The 17,470-nt window shown below is 50.0% G+C and overlaps 1 protein-coding gene across 2 annotated transcripts; it reads right to left on the reverse strand.

The window, feature by feature from the left end:
- Positions 1 to 1,977: 1,977 nt before the first annotated feature.
- Positions 1,978 to 15,158, reverse strand: RNF122 (ring finger protein 122). Of its 2 annotated transcripts, none has more exons than XM_037055346.1 (6): positions 14,719 to 15,158; positions 9,259 to 9,415; positions 5,156 to 5,201; positions 4,804 to 4,845; positions 3,312 to 3,391; positions 1,978 to 3,057 (listed from the first exon to the last, which is right to left on the reverse strand). In XM_037055346.1, the coding sequence occupies exons 1-6, from the start codon at positions 14,741 to 14,743 to the stop codon at positions 2,943 to 2,945; spliced, it is 465 nt and encodes a 154-aa protein (XP_036911241.1). In that variant the 5' UTR covers positions 14,744 to 15,158; the 3' UTR covers positions 1,978 to 2,942. The 2 variants fall into 2 exon arrangements, with proteins under 2 accessions (XP_036911241.1, XP_036911240.1); XM_037055345.1 differs by having other exon boundaries at positions 2,623 to 3,057; positions 3,312 to 3,394.
- Positions 15,159 to 17,470: the final 2,312 nt, after the last annotated feature.

A 17,470-nucleotide genomic window follows, 5' to 3' on the forward strand; every position in this document is an offset into this window, starting at 1 on the left:
TCTCACGCATCGATGTTTCTCTCCCTCCCTTCCCCTCTCTAGAAGTAAATAAAAATTTCAAAACAAAAGCTCTATTGAAAGAAACTTTAGGATTCTGTCTCCCAAGCCCCACACCTGGCAGCACCCAGGACCGGCTGACCTCAGCCTCCCCCAACTTCTCACTGAATCCTTTGCATTCTCCCACACACAACGGGGCCGCTTAATCCTGAAGTCCTTTTGTCTGTCGCTCACTGGAAACTCAGCTCAGGTGTCATTTCCCTGCAGGCACCCCTACTGTCACTTCCACACAAGTTGAGGGGAGGATTCCTCTGCCACCAGGAGCTTGCAAACCCGAGACAGTGTGCCACACCCTTTTCCCCCGGGCGAGGATTAGCCCGTCTCCCCGTGCCTGGTCGGGTGGCAGCCGCTCTAGGGAAGCTGACAGGAGGAATAAGTCCACAGGAATGATGACAAATGCGGGACTTCTGACTCTTTAACTTGGGATCGGCTACCAACAGTTCACATCAGAGCAGGAGAAAAAGAAAATAGATTTTTCCCTCCTTGGTGCTGTGTAGCATCTAGCTGGATTGGAGCACGGAAAGGGAAACACAAGGCACTTCGCCCTGTCGTTCCTACTCCGGGACAATGCTGTTCAAATCTGCAGACAGTCTAGTGCCAGCGTTTCAGCGCTAGCACGCCAACACTGGCAAGCTGTCCGTGAGAGGAAGGGGGGTGGGGGAGGAGCACGCAGATGTCGAGCCAACCTGCAGACCACTGGATTCCCGCCCTCAGCAGGAGCTGGAGGGAGGGCTCTTTGTTTAGCTTAGGAAATGCCTACCCCTCCCCACACTAAGGCAAGCTGGCAGGACTAGAGGAAGAAGTGGTGTCCCAAGGAGGAAAAGACCAGACTCTATAGGGTTGGCAGCAGCTAGCAGGGGTATAGAGGCGTTAAGGCAGGTAGGGATTACCCCTGAAAGTACGAAGGAGGTGTCGAAAACAGGCACATCCTCAGGCCAAGGAACCCCAAGACAGGTGCCCCAGCTGCACCTCGGGTCTGTCCAGCGTGAGCACCAACCATGCTGAGCCCCCACGGCACGATTGCGGGGTGAGAGCATCACCCACACCTTGGGCCTGGCTCCTCTGGGGGACAAGTCCTGCCTGCCTGTGACCTACCACAAGTGCTCTGCCTGTGCACAGCCCCTGGGGATGACCTTGGCACTGCTCTCTTCCACCAACACAGCCAGCCGTTCCTGGCACCCTCAGCCCATTTTGCACATCCATGATCGATTCCGCAAGCCCTTGGGACATTGACAGAGCCAAGATGGAGGACTGGGGTCCACGATCCGAACACACACAGGGTCAGAAAACGCTAGTCTCACTCCCACGTGTGGCGTAGGAGGGTAGGGTGGGTCAGTGGTGGTCAGCTGGGAGGTAAGGAAAACAGAGATCAAGGCCCTCTGGTAGCAACCTAGATCTTTTTACTTGTACTGAGAGCACAACTGATTGAAAGACAAGTACAATTCTATTAATTCTTAGTAGACAGAATGCTGTGGCAGCACATGTCAACTTTCTTTTAAGATATTCCGGCTCTGGCCAATGTGGCTTGGTTGGTTGGAGTGTCGTCCCATAAACTGCAAAGTTGTGGGTTCTAGTCCCAGTCAGGGCACATGCAAGAGGCAGCCCCTCGATGCTTCTCACATGGCTATCTCCCTCCCTCCCTTCCTTCTAAAATCAATGATCATGTCCTTGGGTGAGGATTTTAAAAAAAAATTCTAGAAATCCAATGACTGAACCTGAGTCAGATATGAAAGTACACTGACATTAGCTACTAACCTACATTTGTATAGGCAATACACTCTCACCAATACTTCTCAAGGGTCAGGAAACTCTGTGCTGGTGTGCTCGATTTGAATGTGGGGAAGTGAGCAGACGGCAGCGACAGAACTTGGTTCTGTGCTGGTGGAAAAGAGCCAACAGACGCAGGCCACAACCACAGGCAAAAGGTTAGAGAAACTTGTTATTAAATTTAATTTTCTTTAAATACATACCGTCTCCCACCCTCACCCACTTAGGGGAAGGACGGAAACCCCCACCCCCTCCATTCCCTATATAAATCCCGAGATGGTGGGGATGAAGTATAAAAATACTATTCACAAAGAGGAAGAAGGTGTCTGTTGCTAACTTGAGTTGAAGAGACCCTCACCCCCAGGCCCCCTTTGCTCCTTTAGAAAAAGCCCCTGGAAACCCCTTTGAGTGTAGAACGAGCCCTTCCCCTGGAGGGGGCACCCAGACCCCAACAGGGAAGAGGAAGCTCTGAGATTGAGGGAGAGAGTGAATGAATAGCACCTCAAATCCTAGCAGGGGGAGGGGACTGGCCCTCCATTACCCTGTAGCCAGCAGGCTGGCCAGCCAGCCTGTTTCCATAGGTCCCACGTAAACATTGACTTAGTTTTGTATGTCCCTGCTCTTCCTAATTTCTGACAGAGTCTCCCTGAATTCCACTGGAGGGACTTGTTTGCTTCATCTTTTCTTCCTTTTTTCCCTTTTAACCTTCCTATGGAAAGAGTGGGGAGGAGGGCAAGACAGAGACCACCTCATCCCTTCTTCCAGGACTCTGTGGGTCACACAGCCTCTATCTCTCTGTGTGCTCCCACATTCTTGGCCAGACAGGAGTGGGTTTCTTTCCCCGGAGCAGGGGCAAGGCAGAGAGATCATCCAGTACCAGGATGCACTGGTCTCGATGGGCGATGCTTCCAGTACTGAGTAGCAGAAAAGGAGACTTCAGGAGGCAGGAATGTGGGGCAAATCTGCTGGTCTCCTGCTGGCGGGGGAGACCAGCCCTGTACTTCAGGGAAGCACGACCATTATTACCACCCAACAGTCTTGTTCACTGAAGCTACACAGAGGGACCCGGCACCCGTGAGGCAAGAGGTCTTCTCCAGGCTTTGACATAAAGGCAGCATTCACACCAGCTCATCCAATAGGATCCCAATGCTCTGGCTGGCCTCTGAGGGACCAGCGATGGGCTTGTTACACATAGGGCAGACACAGCGCACTTCCAGCCACTTCACCAGACACCTGTGGGCAAAAGAAGACCTGAGATATCCCAGCCTGCTCTGGCGGGCATTCCTTCATAGAGCCCAGCTGCTTCTCAGAGCAAGACCCAATGCCCCCATCTAAGCCATCCAGCTCGCTGCTGTCCTGATAGGGTGTGGGACATCACTGACAAGGGGTAGATGGGAGGGGGAAGGGTCGAAGGTTCTAGAAACTGCTTTCTGCTTATTGCTTTCAAAAGGCACCTCTGGGCACATGTGTGCACTGTGGACACTTACTTCCGATGAAAAGCATGTTGGCACGGGAGCACACCTAACTCATCCTTCCCCTTGAAGTCTTCCAGACAGACTGCACAGGTCTGCTGTGGAAAGAAAGGGGGAAGCGTGAGAGGAGAAAGGGCCAGAGCCCGCGTTCTGAACACATATTATCTCGACCTCATCCAAGAAAGCTAAGTTCTAGCAGTTTCCTTATCCTCTGGGAACACACTAGTCACATTTTATTAAAATATGACAGTATGATAGCCATTAACCAGATGTGACTATGTTTCTTAATTAATTTATTTTAAATCTCCTGATGTTTAAAGAAGATTTTACTTATTTATTTTTAGAGACAGAGGAAGGGAGGGAGAAAGAAAGGGAGAGAAGCATCGATGCTCGAGAGAAACAATCTGTTGCCTCTCATGCACCCCCAGGATTAAATTTAAATTAACCAAAATAAGATGAAATTTAAAATTTCGTTCCTCAGTTCCACTAGCCACACTTCAAATGTGCAATGGCCGCAGAATGCCTAGCAGCTCCCACACTGGACAGAGTAGACACAGAATATTTCTATAATCACAGAAGCGTCTTTTGGGCAGTGCTGTTCCAAAAGGAAAATTTCTAACTGTTCGAGCCTAGTACATTTGCCAAAGGGACCTGTGCCAATCACTAGAGGTAAGGATGAGAGTGCGGTGTTTGTGGCCAGGTACATTCGTTCTTTAAGTCTAGTTGTACGTCCCGATATATTAACGCCCTCAATCTCAGCTGAATCACTCTTCCAGAGGAAGGCGTAGGAACTTGCTGTGAGGCAGTAACACCTATCAAGCACAGAAACGAAATGCAGCCATTTCTAGGCAGTCTTGTGTCTGGAGGTACCTATGATCCTGCCTGCTTTAGACAACCACAAACACACCATGCAGGAGTGTCTGCGGTCATGGAAGGAAGCCTAAGCAATGCATTAGGTCATCTTAAAGGCGCAGGTGGGGAAAACTAGGAATGGCCTATTCCTAAAGAGTCAGTGTTGAGAGGAACCCAAGGAACTGGTGGGAGGGTGAAGTGCTGGTGGGGGACAAAGAACCACGGAAATCCACATCCTAGTCAGACCCACAATCTGCTAGGACGGAGTGTGTATCTACAAGAGTAAGAAGACCTTCTTTTCTTTAGTGAAAAAATGAGACATAGGATCTGAGCATGGGAAAGGTAGCTGGAATGTGGCATAGCGTGGTGTGACCATCCTCCCCTTGAAGATCATGCCTAGCAGGCTTCCTGGGGCCACGTGTCACCATTTATCCAAACCCTTTGGTGCTCCCTTTGTTTTCTGCCTGCGCTGGTTCCAGACCTGATGAATTTCGTATGTCGATGACATGCTGGGATGAGTGACTTTTATCTGGCCCAAGCAGACATGAAGGCAGGGACTACAAAGGTCCCTCACAGGGTCCTGGCTGAAAACTGGAGAAGGTATGGTTTGCTTCAACCCCCGGGGCCCTCCCACGTGCTGTCCCAGTACACTCACCCCATATAATTGTAACTTCTTGGCATCACCTTTAAGCACCACCTGGGAAGAAAAGAGGCATGGTGTCAGAAGAAACCAACCACAGGGGCCAGGTGGTATCAACCAACGAAGGAAGTCTCCAGCTCTGCACGGGATCACCTCCCTCTCCCTCCCTCCTCCCTCTCATAAAGGGGAGGGGCTCTGGGCACTACCTGGGCCAACCAGACTGGAGGTCAGTGAGAGGAGTTATCCCCAGAGAGGGCCAGAGGGGAAGCTGAGGGGGAATTCTAGACGGGGGCAGCTTAAGCTTCTTCTCCTTTCCTATCTCTAGCAGGACAAGTGGGACGTCTTGGGGAAAGATGTGGTGTTTTACCTCCTTATATCCGTATTGTTCACTCTGGGCCTGGTTCCGCAGTTTGCTGGGGAAATGAAGGGGGGAGAAGCCATCACTATGCCTTGCACAAACAAAGTCACTCAAAGTGGGAAAGGTGGGTTGGCTGCCTGGCACTCTTCTGGGGGTGGAACGGGGTGTTCCCCAAGGGGGTAGCTCATCCTATAAAGGCCATAGGGTACGGTACAGACCTATGCAGGTCACCCAGAATCTTTTAAGGATGCAGGCATGCCGGCTGCAAAATTTACTGCCAGGTCCTGCAGACTGGGGGTCTGGCAGAGCACCCCGACTAAGCCCTTCACTCTCCCTGCCAATTCCCAGGAGGTGAATTCCTATAGGCTCCCAAAGTATATAGATCAACAACTGCTTGCTGAGTATACAAAAGTTAGATACTCTTAAAAGGGCTTTTTTCCCATTAAGCCCCTTTAAGAACACAGGGTAAATAAGTCTCTGACCCGGAGAACACAAGTATTCTGGAACCAAAGCACACTCTTCCTCACAGTGCCAAGAAAACACAGGAGAGCCCTTCTTTGTTTTCTCCTTTTCGCTTCTAGCTGGTGGCCTGCATGCAGCCCAGCTCTCAATAGCCGAAGCCTGGCATGCTGTAACTAAAGGCAACAGCACAGGCATTACGGAGGACTTGCTATGCATTGATCCATGCACTAACAGGTTCACAGACGTGCTCGGAGACTTCAACTTTAGGAGACGCTGTCTTTTTTACCAATGAGGAAATAATGAAGTCCAGAGATGTTAACTGACTTGCCCAAACTTCAGAGGTAGTTGGCGGCAGCATCCAGATTTGAACCAAAGTCTCCCTGGTCACACAGCCCGAGTTCTTTCAACACAAAACAGGGCCTGTTTCACCCACTGGGTGAACACACCCAAGCTGGGGGGCCTGGCCAGGCTGCACGTGCCTGGGGCCTCGGAGGAACTCCAGTCCTAGGCCGCCATGGGCAGCACACGATGGCCCCTTTCTCTTTCTTCTTCGGAGGGTTTCTGGCCAGTGGAAGGTTGGGCTGAAGGCCCAACCAGGGCTCCCACGGTCCCATCTTTCACTTTGAGCTTTCATATACTCACACGCATTACTGTCCTCACTTCCAAGTGAGAGGGGCAGGAGGGATACACCCAAAACTTACGTGAACTGTCACCTCACTGACATTGAGTTAAGCTGGGGAAGGAAAAAGTGCTTAAGCAGTGCTTATAGCCACCTTCGGAGGGAGACATGTCACTCTTACCAGGTATGAGCAGAGTAAATAAGGAAGCAGTGAGGAACCTGCTTCTTATCTCAGAGAATGAGGGGATGCCGCGTGTCCTGGGATCCTCAACTACAACATGGCTATTATGCAGTGTGTGCAGAGCTGGACTGCAGGATGCCTGGAGTGCCCTCCCTCCACCCTCCCCTCCCTCCTCCCTGCTGTCTCCTCTGAATGGCCTTATCTAAGGAAACTCCGGAAGCCCGACTCTAAGCCTAGAATGCTCATCAGAACGCTGGAGGGCTTTAGAGCTGCACCTTCTCCCTGTAGGTAGACTGATGGACCAGGAAGGTGCAGACTGTGATGAAATCAGGCCAAAAAGGTTGCAATGGAAGCAAAGCAAAAAACAAAGACCGTGTGGGCCATCCCAGCAGGGAATACAGTGCCAGCAACTTTGGACAGGTGGCCTTCTCAGCTGTTGGGTGAGGAAAGCCACTAAAAATACCCTGATCTCAATGACACCATTTCTAGCCACAACCCGTAGGCTCTCCCATTGCGTCTTTTCCCTTTTGGAACAAACAATGCAGCCAGGTCCTGAAAATAATTGTTCCTTTCCTGCCTATTTGTACTTCACTGGCCCCTCCATCCTGTGTAGGGCAGAAGTCAGCCCTTTGGGGCTGCGGGGGAGAATGAGCGAGGGGGAGCGGAGAGTGGAGGCGGGCCTTGGCCAATGAGCTCACCAGGTTGGGAGCTGGGGGGCATGGGCCTATTTTGGCTAAGGAGGAAACCGAGAAGCAGGGAGAGGAAGTGGCTTCTGTGCTTGTGTGTCTTTCTATATATAGACACCCACAGGCTGCCACACACCAGTGAGCCTCTGGAACCATGAAACTGCAGGGTCCACTGGCTCCAGGCAGGCTGCCGAGCAGACAGTGCAGTGGTGAAGGGGCAGATCACCGCCGAAGGGACAGGTGGCGCCGAGCAGCCCCGCAATAGGAAAAGCTTTTGGTTTCACGTGGTGCTGATGCTCTGTTCTTTCAATCCAGCCAAACAGAAAGTAATCAGCCGTCCCCAGCCCCCCAGCCTGTCCCTCTGCAGGAACCCAATCTCTAGCTGTAAGGGAGTGGCCACAGATATCACAGCTGCCTCTCCACTTCCCATCCGAGGTATAAGAATCAGACACATAGAGGCAAACATACGGAATCTGAAAGACGCTAGTTAATTGCCACCAGACTAGCCTATCTCTATATATTCCTCTATATATGGCCTTGGACAAGTTCTTAACTGCCCGAGCATGAACTCCCTCACTTATGAAGTGGGCTGCTAATACCTAAACGGGACAGATGTTCTGTAGAGCCAAATATTTTACCAAGTGTTACCCACGGTGACTGCCACACAGATGGCACCTGATGGCAGAATCAGGAAATGAAACCTGGCCGCCCACTTACTGGCCCCGAGTAATTTTCTAGGATTTCTTCACATGGCCACGTTTGCAGCGTGGCGTGTGTGAAGGAACCAAATAGCGCTGGCTTTACAGACTCCTCTAAGCATTGCACACAGGTCTTTGGTATTTCAAATGTCTCCATCTTCAGTCTCCGGAAACTGCATAAATTGCTTGATAGAAGGAGATGCAGGTGGATGACAGTCAGGAACGCAAAAGAATTCGAGGAACAAAACTTGGGCTTGGGGAAAGGTGAGGGATGGGGAAATTACCAGAAACCTACACTCGCTTACACCTAATTAGATGCAAATGTCAGACTCAATTGTATAGGAGGGGAAAATAAGTCCTTACAGAAGCTAGTGGCAAGCTCTAGTTCTAGGGACTTTTAAAGTTCTGAGAAAGAGCTGAAGGTGGGGGCAGGGGCCACACCAGGGCCCGAGGGCACTTCCTCTTCTCAGAGGGAGCTCGTGCAGCCTTCAGCATGGGAACCAGCACTCTCTAGCATCCTTCAGGTGAGTCAGCCCCCTAGGGCATCTCAGCAGGGAACCAGAGCCCCCTTCCTCCACCTTAACTTAACCTCCTCAAATGATCTGATCAGACACCAGCCTAGACCCCAGCTGATGTCTCCTCAGGCATCTGGTAAAATATGGGCATGGGGGCTGGGGTGGCGGGGAGGGTTTGGTTACTGCATGGCTCTAAGGACCACTAGTATGCTCTGCTGGTCAGAGGTGCTCCACACTCCCCAGTGCGCAGTGAAGAATTGTTAATCCCCAAAGTGAGCTCTGGTCAGGAATGCCACTCTCATTTCCAGTGTACATTCTGGTTCTGCCCCCAATGTTTTGGTGGGAAATAGCCACCAGTTGCCATGTCTTATCACCAGGAGAAGAAACAGTTCCTGTTCCAGTCCTTCTGTGGGTCCCTGTGCAGTCAGTGAGGTTAAGTTTTTTTCACTTGCAAAAATAAGAGCTTCCAAGGCAGAATAAACAAGCAGCTCTCCAGACATCAGCCTGCTAATATTAGCATCTGATGGGCTGACAACAGGATTTCCCAGGGGCCCAGAGGTACACGCTACTGGAGTAACGCAGGCCTACTTATCCCCAGCTACCCAGAAGGTGTGAGCGGGGAATAGAGAGACAGGTAAGGGACCATTCAATGATGTGACTTGGTCAGACAGTAATTCCGGGGAACCTTAGCACAAGTAGCCAAGAGGCAGGATGCAGCCCAACCCACGGTGACCTTATATGCTCTGGGAAGACAACTTGATAGGGTGATGTAAATAGAAACACCAGGCCTCAGGGGCCCAGTAAAGGTCTGGCTAAGCCCTGCCTTCAAAGCAGGGGCACCAGCTGGGGGCTAATGACTGTTGTGGGAGCTTTGCCCCACCCACCTTACCCCTGGCCTCCTTGTCTCTGCTTCCCCGTTCCAGGGAGCCAGTCAGCCAGGGAGCCACCTACCTGATGAAATAACAGCAGAAGATGAGGCTGAGCATGAAGATAAAGATGCCTGTGCCAAAGATGACCATGTAGATGTTGAGAGGAAGGTCTTGAAAACTGATGGGTGGCATTGAGCAGGACTTGTTAGTACTAACCAGCCCCAAGCCGCAGAAACACCCTGCAGGAGAAATGAGAAGAAAAATAATATTAAAGTTAGAAAATTACCACCAGTACGCTGTGTGAGCACGGCTGAAGGGAGATCTGGCAGGTTCTGGGCTCTAAATCTCGAATTCAGGCACATAAGTTTATATCCGAGCTCTAATACCTACTAGCTATGTGACTGGGGGTAAATCAACCAATCCGTGAAATGGACTACTGCATACAGTACTTAAAACAACATCCTCATGTAGGAAATCAAGGCTTCAGGCAATAAGCGAAATATGGAAATACTTCCATCAAGTAGAGCCCACATGGTGCAGTCGCAAAATGAAGAACCTTAGCTGTGCCCTGGCTGGTGTAGCTCAGTGGATTGAGTGTGGGCCTGTGAACCACAGGATCACGGTTCAATTCCCAGTCAGGGCACATGCCTGGGTTGCAGGCCAGTTCCCAGCAGGGGATGCTCGAGAGACAACCATACACTGATATTTCTCTCCCTCTCTCCTTCCCTTCCCCTCTAAAGATAAATAAAATCAACACAAAACCTTAGCCCTGACCTTAGCCCTGACTGGTGTGGCTCGGTTGGTTGGGTGTCTTCCAGCAAAGCGAGAAGCCACCAGTTTAATTCCTGGGCGGGGCACATGCCTCGGTTGTGGACTGGTTCCTGGTTGGGGCAAGTGTGAGAGGAAACCAATTGATGTTTCTCTCTCTTTCTCCCTCCCTTCCCCTTTCTCTAATAAAGTAAAATCTTACAAAAAGCAAGAAGAACCTGTGTATCTGGGTTCCAACTCCATCTCTCCCCGGCTATGTGACCTTTACAAAGTTACTTCTCTAAGCTTATATGAAAACAAGGAAAACACAGAGAGGCCTAAAAATGTATTAAGAAACATGTTTTGTACATTGAAAAGTGGAATTGCAAAGGTTATCTGTCATTATTAAGCCACCTGCTCCAGGACATAAGCTGTAATGGGACCAGAATAGAAATTACCCATTCCAAGGCCAGCGTTCCAGAAAGTGGGGGCAGAGAGTTGCAGTTTACCGCTACTGGCCACCGTCCCTCTTTCTACTCCAAGCCTCACTGTTTGGTCTCACAATAGTGATGATATTCCCGGGAGCTTATGCGCAAAGCAGAGTATCAGGCCCGCCCCAGAAGAAATGCATCAGCATCTACATGCTCACAAGGTCGTCAAAGATGCTTATGCACTTGGTGTGGGAAGCACTGGCTAGCCACTAGACGCTTGCCTTTTTCTCACATGACTTTAGAGGTAAATCCTGATTGGCTCACCCGTCAGGCAAGGTTTGGTGTTGAGGTAGGTGTGTGACAGGGTTCTGGCCATTGAAACAAAGAGAGCGTTTGCTGAAAAAGGAAACGTTTCTCTCTTGATTTTGTCATGCCTGCTCAAAACACCTGTAGTGTGGTGGCAGCCAAGCTGTGGCTGGAAAGAGCAGTTCATTGCGAAGCCTTCAGGGAGGGAACAGGGAAAGAGGAAAGATCGTATCAGTGAGTTGCTACATGAACTAATCCTGGAGCCACTATCTTGGGAGGACTGGTTCTGACAGTGAGTAAATTTTCTGTAATGTTTAACCATAAGAAAAAAAAAAAACCAGATGGGACGTAAGCAATAAGCCAATTGTTTATTACCGCTGGCAGGGAAAAGTACCACAGGGATATAAAAGATAAGAATAAAATTCTTGTGTTTCAGAAAGTGGTGAGACAAGAAGGCTGGAATTTACCATATACCTGCTACATCCCAAGCACATTGTGTGATGCCAGTTTAATCTTAAAGACTCACTCATTAAATTGTCTGTAGTCCAACAGTTAACAGGCCCTGCTCCAAAGGCCTCCATACTCAAGCCTCCAACATGGGTTTTCAAAACTTTTCTGACATCTTGGTGAGAAGCCAGAATCCATTAAAATATGCTTCAGAGTTCCACCTTGTAATTACCTGTCCCACCACAACTCAGCAGAAGTCTGGCTTGAAAGACCAAGTCATCTTTGACGTCACACTTCTCATAACTCTTCACCCCTAGACTGATCTAGTGACCATAAAATGAACCTCCCTCCAAACTTCTTTTGTCTTTTGGGGCCAGTTCTGTTGCCAAGTGCCTATTCCCAACAGATTTTTAGGTCCCATTCTATTCCAAGTCCCTATCCCAGACACCTAATTCATGTCCAGGGCCTCCTCTAATGTAGCCCCCACATGTCCGTCAACCCTCCTACTCGGTTTCTATCATGTATTTCCCAGACTCATGACTGGCTCCACGTCTTCCTAAACATGTACGCACTGGGGCGCCCCCCAACCTCCCCAGCCGATGTCCGCCAGCACTACCCCGTGTGGGCCCGTCTCCTCATTATTTCTCGCCCAACTTTGTACTCATACCTCCATATCTTTGTTCGTTCACCTCTCCCTGCCCAAAACCCCCTTCCTTCCTGCCGTGCACCAAGCCTGGTCGTTGTGATATTTCAGTGACCCTTCTCTTCCCAGAATCCCATGCACTCACAACTCTATTGCATCTTCTGGCTCTTGCATAGCCAGCAATTGTCTTCCATTGCCCTGTTGTTCCTCACATCAACTTAGCTCAAACAGATATTAAGCAGGAATTATATGACAAGTACCATGACAGACCCTGAGGATAAAATCAAAGAACGACTCGATGGTCTCACCTCCTAGGGAAGAAGACACACACAAAAGCAAACTGAGGCACCCCAACAGAGGTGCAGCTATAACCCTAAGACCAGAGATGAGAGGCCTAACGCCCCGAATGCTCCTAGGTCTGAGCACCGCGATTTGGACATTCTCCAGTGCCTAGTCTAGTGTTTGGCTTGTTCTCAATAACTAGTTAACAGATAAATGGGCCCAATTTTCTCAAAACCTGGTACCCTTGGCAAAAGCTCACACTCCAAAGGAAGTAGACTGACGTGTGGGAAAATAGCCCAGAAAGTGCCCTCAGCTAATGGATGACCAGTCAATCAGCAAGTATTGTTGGGGGCCTGATTTATGCATTGACCTACACCGTGTGGGGAAACAAAAAGTAAAAGAAGTAATTCTTGTCCTGAAAGAGGTTTTGATTAAGCTGAAAACAATTAAATAATTAGCTACGAAAGGTTGCTATGCCCCGAAGGAAGCCCTTGCTTCTAGGCTGCAGCAGGGACTAGAAAGTCTTCCACACCCCTCCGCCACCCACTCAAACACTGGCTCTCTGAGGCCCAAAGGAGATCCAGTTCTCATCAATGCATCATGGTGGACTTGGTCCACTCTGGCAACGGGCCTTGGAACTTCCCTTCCAGGAAACTGAGTCCTCCATGCCAGCAGAGCCTTCCTCCTCACCAGGGGCATCTCCACAGCCCCCGTCAGCAATATTTGATGCTGTAAGAGGCTCTAACCCCCATCTGCCTTGGTGCTCCACACATTTTTGTATGGGGTGGATCCTGGTATCTTTGGGGCCCCAAAGAAAATCATTTGGTTTCCTACTCTTGGAAGCTGCAGAGGGGTGACAGAGCTATTGTGGACGGAATGTGTGTGCACTCTGTAGGCACCTGGGTCTATGCAGTCTTCCCACCAGTTTACCTTGACCTAATCAGCCAGGATTGAGTCACTGAGCTTAGGACTCTGTGATAGAGGCGCAGATGAGAAGAGCTTCAGAGAGCCAAAGGGATGGTCTGCTTGCTTGTATGACAATGAAAAAGAAATGAAAAATACGATGGTGGGGAAGTTTTCCCTCTAAAAGTTGGAAGGATGGAATATCAACCCCGGGGAAGGGGGGCTCCAGACATTCTTCACAAAAGGGTGAGGAGAGGGACTGCTTCCTCACTGGAGTCAAAGAACAGAATCTCTCAGCCACTTTTGAGAAGTGAACGGATAAAGCAACTTCTCCTCTGCTGGTCTAAAAATCTCCTAATGAAGGAGGGCTGCCCGAGAAAGGTGACTGACAACCCCGGGCTCTTCTCCTAAAGTTCCTGTGTCATCGTCTCAGCTGACCTACGAAAGCTCTGACGTGAGAACGTTTCTTCTACGTCTTGGGGCCCGGGAGTGGGAATGACGTCAGGGGGAGGGCTGGCCAAGAAAGACCGGTGAATCTGGGAAATGCCTCTCCTTCTCAGCCAACGGGAATCTCTCCCAGATGCTGGGATGCACTGTCTTGCCTCACCCCCACCTTCCGCCCCCTCTCCCTCTATGCCATCTTGGTTCACTTTCAGGAAATTACATACTACTAGCAAGAGGAAGAGGGGGTGGGAGGCACTCTTACACATGCTGCCCAAACCTTGCCTTAAAACCTCTTGAAATAATTAATCCAAGGTCTGGCAGGAGTCTGCTCTGAAGAATGAAGTTTTCCCAACTAACCGGCTCCCCGCCCTCAGAGATAAGACGAGCTGTTCACCCACTCCTACTCTGCGGAGTTAGAGCTCTGCGGTCAGCACTCGAGGGCCATTGGAGAGAATTAGTACCCAAGGCTTGGAACTGACAGCCCAGAAAGGCCCTCAGTTCAGTAGTTCGGATGAGGAATCAGTCCCCAGCCCAACCTGTTATCACCTGAACCGCAAAAAAAAAAAAAAAAAAAAGCCTCAGGTGAGATAAATTTAGCATTACCCAGACGGGAGGGGGAAGGTAGTGACTGGGGCGGGAGGAGTGGTTGGGTCTTGGAGGTGCGGCTCCACCACCGAGGCTCGGGAGCTGGCGTCACAGTCGGGCCTTGGGACCAGAGAGCACGGCTCCTTCCAAGCTAGCCTGCACCCAAGAGTAGCCGAGCGCCGAGATATCTGCAAGGCTTTATCAATTCAAGAAGGCCGTGCTCTCGAATCCGGCGTCTTCCGTAGGCACGAAGCGCCCTAGCAGCCGGTGCGAAGCCAACAAAGACTCAGGGGAGGTCACCTCTGGGCCCGTCCCGCACGCTACATTGTATGCATATTTAAAATAGCCTGCAAAGTTTCAGGCCGGGAACTTGAGCTCCCTCTAGGAGCTCCTAGCCCGAGCGCGGATTTAATTCTCCTCGGATAACCACAACAAAGAACAGAGTTAGAAGCGCACAAAGACAGGGGAAGGGGTAGAGGAGCGAAGCCGCCACACAAAGGCCGCGAACCCCTCGGCTCCCACGCCCCGCTGCACGTCCAGAGACTCTTCCCGGCCCTCGAGTTAAACCCGGATTTTTTTTTTCAAATTCCGCGCTGTGCAGAAGAGTTTGGCTCCAAGATGCCTTCTCGCCCGCCCCGTTTCTAGAGAAACTTAGCTCGAGCGAGAGAGAGAAAGAGCCTCTGCCTGATCTTGAGTCTCGCGCCCCCCTCCTCGTCCCCGGCGAGCCCAGTGCCCTCCCGCCCCGGAGACTCACCGTTACACCACTGGAATGGGTGCATCAATGAACCCGCGGCTGGCTTCCTAGGGCGAACGAACGCGGGCGGCGGGAGAGGCAGGCAGGTGGGCGCACCGGCTCGCTGGTCCGCAGGAGGGGCCGGCGCACTCCGCGGCAGCAGCTGTTCTCGAGAAGTGGAACTCCCTTCGAGGCGAGGGGCTTCGGCGAGGCCGGTCTTGGAGCAAGAGAGGCAAGAGGAGAAAACAAACAGCAAGTCCCCCGGATCAAAGCACCACCGAGGAAATGCAGGAAGAGCCCCGAGGTTGGGGGAGATTCGGAGGGCCGCAGAGCGGGGTGGGGAAGCTCAGGCGGCAGCTTCTCGGCCGGCAGGAGAGGGAAAAGCCTCTGCCGGAGACGGCTCGGGTCGCAAAACGCGAGAAAAGAAGGCAGCCGACCCTCCGAAACTGACACAGGTTGTGCACACCCCCTCCCTTAAATACCCCCTGGAAACTCCGCCCCCATCCCGTCACCGCCTCCGACCAATAGGAGTCTTTCTCTTGGCCCTGGTATTATTTGCAGGCCCGCCCCCACGCCCCTTCCAGGGCGGAGTGTCTTTCCAAGGTAGGGCACCCACTCTTTCACCTTCCCAGTCCTGGGAAAACTTAAATCTTAAGGAGGAGCGCGTTCTGCCCTGAGGTGGCCCAAGCCGAAGGAAGTAGCCTCCTCCGCCCGGGATCTGGAAGAAGCGGAACAATTAGTGCCACATTGTTTTCTGCCTCCAGATCTAGCTTGGTTTCTGCAGCACTTTGAGAAAACAGTTCTGGGGAGTGGTTACATTTCTGCCCCGTGGGCAAGGATTGCGTCGTGAGTAGCCGCTAGCACGTTCTTTTGTTTACTGTTAAAGTGAGGAACTGAAGCAANCCAAGCCGAAGGAAGTAGCCTCCTCCGCCCGGGATCTGGAAGAAGCGGAACAATTAGTGCCACATTGTTTTCTGCCTCCAGATCTAGCTTGGTTTCTGCAGCACTTTGAGAAAACAGTTCTGGGGAGTGGTTACATTTCTGCCCCGTGGGCAAGGATTGCGTCGTGAGTAGCCGTTCTTTTGTTTACTGTTAAAGTGAGGAACTGAAGCAAGAAGGTAAAGATGAGTTAACAAGTGAGACCTGGAAAGAACTTTAGTTGCCATCTCATTTTTTGGCCAAACCCTCATTTTACCAAGGAGGTAAGGCTTGAAAATTAAGCTTAATATTGTCCGTGTAAGCAACGTTCAAACCTGCAGAGAATTTTTATTAGTCTATTTGAGACAAAACTCAGGACAGTTGCCAGGGAGCAAGAGCTAAAATGCGCAGAGAATAACAGTTTTTGCTGTTTCTTTTGTGCATTTGAAATTAAGGAGGGGACGGGAGGAAGATTACCTGGAAGTGGGAGAAAGCGAAGTGGGATTTAGATTACAGGATTAACTGCTCTCTGGAGGGAATTTACGGTTTAGAAGGTGGAACCTGAAGGAGGTAGTTCAAATTCAAAAATGCACAGAAACAATGAGCATGGCTTGCTTAAAGCAAAGATAAACCATTTACTAAAAAGTTACATGCCTGGGGCTTGACTACCGATCAGACGTGTGCAGCTAAGAATTCAGGATTTATCCCAGCATTCCTTTTTTCATCCACAGTGTAGATGTGTAAAGGCTCCATGTCCTAAGTAGCAAGATCAAACCCAGGAATGGACGTTGGCAATACATTTAGGGCAAGATCTTCAGCATCTAGCACTGTGAAGGTGTTGCATTAATAGTAATTGAATAAAAGAGCAAATTTCTTAATTCCTCTCCAATATGCTCTTTTGCCTGATGATGCAGCATTTTCTTCTTAAAAAAAAAATTCGTGGCTGGTGTGGCTCAGGGATTGAGCACAGGCCTGCAAACCAAAGGGTTGCTAGTTAGATTCCCAGTCAGGGCACATGCCTGGGTTATGGGCCAGGTCCTCAGCTGGGGGTGTGCAAGAGGCAACCACACATTGATGTTTCTCCTTCTCTTTCTTCCTCCCTTCCCCACTCCCTAAAAATAAATAAATAAAATCTTTTTTAAAATAACAAAAAATTAAAATATTTATTGTTTATTCTATTAGTTGTCCCAATTTTCCTCATTTGCCCCCCGTGTAGCCCACCACACCTTCCCACAGTCAGTCCTTGCACCAATGTCCATGTCCATGGGGCACAATATATACATATATGTTCTTTGACTAATCCCTCCACCTTTTTACAACCAGTCCCTACCTGCAGAATTTCCTTTTTTTTGGCGGGGGGGGGGGGTGTCTTTTTGCTGTCTTTCATTTATTCAAAAGGTATTTACATTTGCTTTGTGCCCACGCTGTTGTATCAGAAGCCCATCAATGTCAACAAGGTTTCTACTTTCCTGGGAGTTACTGGGGAGTGCGCAGAGGCAGTAAACTAGCAAGCAAAGAAGAATGACTTCACCTAACCTTCCTATCCAACTTAATCTGTTAGTTGAAGGCAATAAATACTTTGCCTATTTCTTGGGAATTTGTGACACTCAAATAAGATTTGCATATCAGTGTTTTGTCATGTAAATGCAAGATGCTTTAAGGTATCAAATAACTTGGCCAAGATCACGTGGCTGTCTGCAACAAATGTTTAGCACTTAATCACAGAATTGTCTTAACAATTGTTTTTCTTTTTTTTTGTTTGCTTAGTTTGTCTTTTTATTTTTTTTTTCCAATTTTTTTATTTAATTATTTTTCAAGTACAGTTTTCTGTCTATTACTCCTATCCCATCCCACC

The sequence above is a fragment of the Sturnira hondurensis genome, unplaced genomic scaffold (genome assembly GCF_014824575.4).
Source record: "Sturnira hondurensis isolate 20B ecotype Veracruz unplaced genomic scaffold, ASM1482457v3 Scaffold0008640, whole genome shotgun sequence".
In the NCBI taxonomy this organism is placed as follows: Eukaryota; Metazoa; Chordata; class Mammalia; order Chiroptera; family Phyllostomidae; genus Sturnira; species Sturnira hondurensis.

What these genes read in the sequence shown, in the direction of transcription:
- RNF122 (XM_037055345.1), bottom strand. Translation starts at nt 14,743, where the DNA reads ATGCACCCATTCCAGTGGTGTAACG. An exon ending in TTCTGCTGTTATTTCATCAG is followed by an intron (nt 5,202 to 9,258) that starts GTAGGTGGCTCC and finishes TCATTTCCCCAG; the next exon opens with CAAACTGCGGAACCAGGCCC. An exon ending in AGAAGTTACAATTATATGGG is followed by an intron (nt 3,395 to 4,803) that starts GTGAGTGTACTG and finishes TTCTTTCCACAG; the next exon opens with CAGACCTGTGCAGTCTGTCT.